Genomic DNA, 7607 nt, shown 5'->3' on the forward strand with positions numbered 1-7607 from the left:
ATACATGGATGATCGAGGAGAAGGAAGAAGATAAAGTGGAAGCCTTGAAGACAGTGGAGCTAGTCGAAGGAGATGCAGCAAAGATGACCAGAATAGGGATGACATTGAGTCCCGAGATGAGGACGAGGCTCCCCAGCTCCTTAAAGAGAACCTGGATACTTTCGCGTGGAGTCACGAAGACATGCTTGGTATATCCCTAAAAGTCATCCGACACAGACTAAATGTGGACCCCGAGAAGAGGCCCTTCCAGCAAAGACGCCGGGTCTTCGCTCCAGAACGGAATCAAGCAATTATGGACTAGGTTAACAAGTTGTTGTTAACAGGTTTTATTCGAGAAGTTTACTACCCAAATTGGCTCGCCAATGTCGTCCTAGTGAAGGAAGCAAATGGGAAATGGAGAATATGCGTAGACTTCACGGACCTGAAAGACAGTTTTCCTCTGCCCAGGATATACTAGTTCGTGGATTCTACAGCAGGGCATAAACTATTAACGTTCATGGATGCATTCTCGGGATATAATAAAATAAAGATGGCTGAAGAAGACCAGGAGAAAACTGCTTTCATCACAAGTTAAGGGCTCTATTGCTATAAGGTAATGCCTTTCGGTCTGAAAAATGCAAGCGTAACCTACTAGAGGTTAGTAAATAAAATGTTCAGCAAACAGATCGGGAGAAATATGGAAGTATATGTAGATGATATGCTTGTCAAGAGCAAAGAAGAGCTTGCTCACCTAGACGACCTCAGTGAAACATTTGCTACATTCAGGCAATACCAGATGAAGTTGAACCCCAGTAGCATCAGGAAAGTTCTTGGGGTTCATGGTGTCCCAAAGGGGGATAGAAGCAAAACCAGAGAAGGTGCGAGCTATACTTGACATGACATTGCCAAAGACCGTTAAAGAAGTCCAGAAGTTCACAGGAAGGATAGCGACACTCAATAGGTTTGTCTTTAAAGCGACGGACAAATGCCTACCTTTCTTCAAGACATTGAAGCAAGCCTTTGCCTAAACTAACGAATGTGAGACAGCATTTCAAGAGCTCAAGCACCTGAGCAATCCACCCCTCCTAAGTCCATCCAAGGAAGGGGAAAACCTGTATTTGCATCCTGCAGTATCAGCTACAACCGTAAGTGCAGCCTTGATTCGAGAAGAGGACAAGAAATAGCTCCTAGTTTACTACGTCAGACAAGCTTTCTAGGCGGCAGAAGCCAAGTACCCAAGAATTGAGAAGATTGCATTTGCATTGATAGTAGCCTCGCGCAAGCTATGACCGTACTTTCAGGTGAACCCTATTTTGGTAATGACAGACCAACCCATTAAAAAGTCCATGAACAAGCCCGAGGCGGCTGGAAGAATGGTCTAGTAGGCAATTGCGCTCAGCCAGTTTGATATTGAGTACCACCCTAGGATAGAAATTAAAGCCCAGGCTTTGGCAGACTTCGTTGTCGAGTTTACCCTCCTAGACGAGGACAACCACCCTGACGAGATAGAACGTTGGATGATACAGACCGATGGTTCGTCAGTCCAAAAGAGGGGAGGAGCAGGAGTCATCATCATCACCCCAAGCGAAGAAATGCTTAAATATGGGGTCCAGCTAAAATTTTTGGCCATCAATAATGAAGCTGAGTATGAACGAATATTGATGGGGCTAAGGGTCGGGAAAGCACTAAGAGCAAAAAATGTACTCCTCTAGAGTGATTCTAAGCTGGTGATAGGGCAGATAAGGGACGAATATGAAGCAAAGGAGGAGAGGATGCGAAAGTACCTCAGGCTAACGAAGCACTTAACACTGGAGTTTGATAGGGTGGAGTTTGCGCAGATCCCAAGAAGCCAGAACATGATAGCTGATGAGATTGTGAAGCTAGCATCGTCGAAAGAAGGATTAACGAGCATGGACTTTGAGATGGAAGTCCAGAAACATCCCAGCATTGAAGAAGTCTTTACATTTGCAATCCAAAGCACAAATAACTGGATGACCCCGATCATATCCTTTCTCCAAGACGGACACCTCCCCCAAGATGTTGAGGAAGCCAGGAAGGTTAGAAAGAGAGTAGCCAGATTCATAATCCTAAATGATACCCTATACAAAACAGGTTTTTCCATGCCCTATTTGAAGTGCGTTAATGAAGAGGAAGCCAAGTATATTCTAGAAGAGATTCATGAAGGGGTTTGTAGAGATCATGCAAGTCCCATGTCTTTGGTAAGCAAAGTTATCCGAACAGGTTATTTCTGGCCTACTATGCAGGTAGATGCAAGGAAGCTTGTCAAGAAGTGTGACAAGTGCCAAAGATTCGGGAACGTCCAATGCCTTCCAGCCGAGAGACTAACGATGATAACCTTCCTGTGGCCATTTGCACAATGGGGAATTGACATCGTCGGTCCACTGCCACGAGGTAAGGGATAGGTAAAGTTTCTACTAGTCGCTATTGACTATTTCACAAAATGAGTTGAAGCAGAGGCATTGTCAACCATCATTGAAGCCAAAATCCAAAGCTTCGTATGGAAGAACATAATTTACAGATTCGGGATTCCACGGACGATCGTATCAGACAACAGTTGGCAGTTCGATAGTCAAGGATTTAGGGATTTTTGCTCAGGCCTAGGGATCAAGAACCAATACTCATCCTTAGGACACCCACAGGCGAACGAATAGGCGGAGGTGACCAACTGAACACTACTCAAGATCATCAAAGCTAGACTAGACGGCGCTAAGGGGGCCTAGCCGAAGGAATTGCCTAATGCTTTGTGGGCTTATAGGACTATAGCAAGAACCCTGACAGGGGAAACCCCGTTTAGACTCACTTATGGCACTGAGACGGTAATCCCAGTTGAGGTGGGAATAACTAGCATCAGACTAGAGACATTCCACGAAGAAAGCAACGATTATCAATTAAAGGTCAACCTAGACTGCTTGGACGAGACCAGAGATGAAGCCTTCGACAGATGGATGAAGTATCAGCTGAAGATGGCCGAGTATTATAACAAAATGGTGAAGCTTAGACGACTTGACAAAGGGTACCTCATCCTACACAAAGTCACCTCGGCAACCAAGGACCCAGCCCAAGGGAAACTCGGCCTAACCTGGGAACGACTCTACCGGGTCGTCCATTACTCAAGACAAGACAGTTACCACCTGGAGACCTTAGATGGACAGAGACTTCCACGACCATGGAACATTGAGCACTTGAAGAAGTACCATTAATAGATGTAACAAAAAATTGAATTCATTTTTGAAAAGTAATAAAAGGATTATTCAGCCAATGACCTAATACAAGCAAACGTAGCAGCCTAAAAACCCAAAAAATGGCTAAGTAACAAGATTTTGCACAGACGGATATAAGTTACTGACAAATCCAAGAATGACAAAATCCCTTAATTGGGTGTAAGTCACAAAAAAGAAAAATGGCTAAGTAACAAGATTCCATGTAGACAGATGTAAGTTACTGATGAAGCCAGGAATGACAAAATCCCTTAAATGGGTGTAAGTCACAAAAAAGAAAGAATGGCTAAGTAACAAGATTCCGCCTAGACGGGTGTAAGTTACTAACGAAGTCAGGAATGACAAAATCCCTTAAATGGGTATAAGTCACAAAAAGAAAAATGGCTAAGTAACAAGATTCCGCCTAGACGGATGTAAGTTACTAACGAATGCGAATGAACGAGAAAATCCCTTTAAAGAGGGTAAATGACGAAGAATGGCCAAATAACCAGTTTTTGCCTAGACGGAGATAAGATACTGACGGACCAAAGCCCCCTTCAATAAGAGTGCAAGTCACAAGGTACTAATGCAGAAAGAGTAACTAAAGGAATGAGGCAAACAAAGATCACGCAAAAACAAGAGTGCAGACAAGTAAGTATACAATCACAGATGTAATTAAAGGCCCAAAAAGAACGGGCAACCACCATTGTTTTCATACTAAAATTAAAAATTCATAAACACTAGGCTAAAAAAATTGTTCTTAAATTAGGAATATTGTTCTAAAAATAAAATCAAAAAGCCCAAAACACACTGGGCACTTAAGAAAAAAACAATATATATGAAAGAAACCACAGAGAAAAAGTAGGTTCAGGTGCCTGGAGGAGGTAGAGGGGCGTCACCAGGAGTATCACCCTCAGGATCAGTGGACTGAGAAGCTTCGTCAACTGCCATCTCTTTGTCCACCTCTTCAAGATCAAGGTTCTCTAAGTCCACTCCAGCTGGATGCTTGACGAGATACCGTCTCAGGAGCTCAAAGCCTTTGAAGTACTAGCTGAAGAGGACAGTGTTGTACTCCTCCGTCGTCTAGAAGGCTTCCACGGACTTTACAACAATTGTCTTGAGTTTCTCCTTCGTTGCCAAGAGCTGCTCATCCTTCTCCGAGACTAGCTGCTTTTCCACCCTCAGCTCGTCGGAAAGACCCTTAACCTGCTTCTTGATGGTGTTAGCCTCTTCATAGCAATGATCATATCATTCTTTAATTTGGAATTTTCTGCCTCTAAAGCCTCCATTCGTGAAGCCGCTGATGACACGTTCGCCTCCTGAGTAAGAAACTCTGAGGTAATGTGAAGGCTCTCCCCCAGCACCTACAAAAGAGGAGCCAAATTTAAAAAAAAAAGGATGAATTTGCACAAGTGCACTACTTGGACGAGCTTGTGGAGATGACGGCTCATGACCTCGTTGGGAGACGAGCCCAAGAACACTTTCATATCCTCGGTAGTAAAGGTCTCGTGCGCCCTCGCCAGCATGACCCTAGCATCATCCCAGACGTTGGACGAATAAGAGTTTGCTTTTTCCTTCCCCTTGTCTCCAGTCTGCGGCCTCTTTTGTTGGGGAATGATCTCCTTGATCGAGGTAGCCGGGGAGGCTATCCTTGTCGTCTTAGTCTCGGGAGTGGCTAGGGTACCTGGAGTGACGGAGGCCCCCATATCCGTCACACGCATAGCCCTAGTCCTGATGTTGGAAAGGGGCTTGTTCTTTTTAGCCCTCATTCATGCATACATCCCTTGATTAAACTTCGTCGTCATCTCTGCAAAAGGAAAACACTTGTAAAAAATAAAAATAAAAAAAGGGGGAAGAAGAAAGGAGCCAAGCGGACAAACTCAACAAACATTTACTCCTTTTCTGCTCGATGTCTAAATTTCGTAGGACAAAGGCAGACGACTCTGGACCGAGGTAGTAAAAAGCTAGGGTCTGCAGATTAACCACATTGTCAAAATTCTCAATCGTCCTTGTGTACTTGATGGCCTTCTCAACCCGCTCCTTATACCTGCTCTTAAGCTTAGGTCGTCTCTTTACTGCACGAGACAAGGAACAGAAGAGTTAGTGATGATGAAATGAACACAAGAAGGTTAAAGCTTGAGGGGTTAGAAAGAATAATGACGCACCTAAAATTAGGGTTCTCCACTAACGGAGCAACCTAGGGAGATCACCCCAAACTTCGTTAGAGGGAGTCTCCCTGTCATCCCTGGACACAAAAAAGAAGTGGGACTTCCAGTATCTGAATGACGAAGGCAGGTCCCAGACGATCCTAGTCCGCCTCTCCCAAGGCACTAGTTCGTAGTACCCATGCTCTTTAGACGGCTTTAGATAGTACAGGTAAACAAGCTCGTCCACCCTAATTATGTCCCCATCCATAGAAGCCAGCCATATCTCCATACAACTGACCACTATCCTCCACAAATTGGGCATAAGTTGCCTAGGAGCAATACCAAAATGTCTTAGAAGCTCCATAATAAAGGGGTGGATGGGAAATCTAAGCCCACTCAGGTTGACGGCTTTATAGAAGCACACTTCCCCAAGCAAGAAGTGGCAAGCTCGTTCCTCTTAATGAGGTAGACGAACCCTAACCTTATCTGAGAATTGGAATCTATCCTTAAATTTAGATAGTGTCTCCCTGTCCAAACCACACACCTCCTCAAGGGCGTGAAAAGCCCTAACTACTTGAGGGACAGAGACGGCAGTATTCCCCTCCACGGGGTCATCACTAGATGACAGTCCGGTCTCAAGTTCGCTCGATCTCACCTTAGACATTGCCCCCATCTCACTCACCAAATTTTCAAATCAATTGATCGATTGACAAAGCACAGGGGATAACTCACCCAATACAACACCTAAACCACTACCCTCAAAAACAAAATTCGCAGCCGAAGGGAGAAAAGCACGGGAAGTACCTAAAGAAGCCCCCAAGCGTGGAAAAAAGAAGGAAACCGAGGGGCAAGCTACCCTAACCTCACCATTATTGGCCATGAAAACCAGAAAATGAAAGGAAAAAGATGAATCCTACAAACCTTAGAAAACCAAAAACAAACACACGAAAAACAGAGAAATGAATATCAGAAATTTGTCAAAATCTATGTTCGTGCTATAAAAGAGGGACGAGAAGAAAAACATACCTCCAGAGGAAAATGCAGCCGCAGAACGCATCGGCTTGGAGAAAATCATAGAGAAAAGTTGGAGAGGAAGAAGCTCAAAGCAATGATTGGGAGTTGGAGAAAGTGAAGGGGAAAGTGAAAAGAAGAGAAGTTTAAAAATTAGGCATAAAAAAAAATTCAGGGGGAAAACCAAAAGTCACCTAATTGGCACATTAACTGCACCGAACAGAATGCGCCACATGGCCACGATGTGTGTGGCACTACCACTATGCATTAAATGTGGAGCAAAACCCTAAGAGCCACGACTAGTCAGGAAACCTTTCATTTTCCAATGGTCGTTCTGACAGACCACGACGACCACAGAACCTGGGGAGGCAGCTGATGGGACTGACGATATACCTTCCATTGGACGAGGTCATGAAAAACCTTCGTCCACCCACAAAACAGCATGGACAAGGACAGGCAAGTCATTAATAAGAGGATTTAATGCCATGGACAGTTACTAACCAACTTTCAGACCGTTGGAGCCCTATCAAGACCTGCAGTAATAAGTCCTAAGGTGTTACAAGAAAAGTATTAAAACCACAATCAAAGGCCCCAATGGCTAGAAACCACAAAGCTATATATACACATTCATAGGAACACAGAAGGTACGTAATCCTTACCAAAAGAAATACTTTTATGCTTCTCATTTTCTCTCAAAAGATTTCTACGTACTAACTTTGGCATCGGAGATGTTGTGGCAGGCCCCACACCGGTGTCCATCTTAGGAAAGCCTTAGTCTCATTTTGCAAGAGAAGTGATGAGGGCCCGGCATCATCTAGACGAACCCACTTGACTCACGATTCAGGCATTATCAACCATCATGCTCTTATGGATGGACCTTGGTTTGTGGGAGATTAGTATCTTCACATACAGGCATGGGAGTTGATTTCGATCTTGGCACAGCCATGTTCACATCCACTGCAGTTTGTATAGTTGCATGAGAGCCATTTTTTAAACACAAACCTTCCTCATTTTAAATTTCTCCACCGAGTTAACTTTAAATCTTCTAATGCATTCCAAATTCTTCAATATGACATAAGAGTGAAGCGGTGGCCCCTATTGAGTTCGCTAACCAATGTATTTCTCTAGCTATATCTCCTCGACCAACTGAGGTGGACACTTATGGTAAAACCAAGTTTTTACCTTCACCACCTAGCTAGCTCACACACGGACTGCATGCAGGCCTCTTTCGGTGCTAGTTGTAGCTGTCCAC

The 7607-nt window shown here is 44.1% G+C and overlaps 1 protein-coding gene across 1 annotated transcript; it reads left to right on the forward strand.

Annotated features, from left to right (window-relative positions):
* Window positions 1–676: 676 nt before the first annotated feature.
* On the forward strand, window positions 677–3200 carry LOC142628836 (uncharacterized). Its single transcript, XM_075802874.1, has 3 exons — window positions 677–857; window positions 1714–2391; window positions 2764–3200. The coding sequence occupies exons 1-3, from the start codon at window positions 677–679 to the stop codon at window positions 3198–3200; spliced, it is 1296 nt and encodes a 431-aa protein (XP_075658989.1).
* The last annotated feature ends 4407 nt before the right edge of the window (window positions 3201–7607 follow it).

The sequence above is a fragment of the Castanea sativa genome, chromosome 3 (assembly GCF_040712315.1).
Source record: "Castanea sativa cultivar Marrone di Chiusa Pesio chromosome 3, ASM4071231v1".
NCBI lineage: Eukaryota > Viridiplantae > Streptophyta > Magnoliopsida > Fagales > Fagaceae > Castanea > Castanea sativa.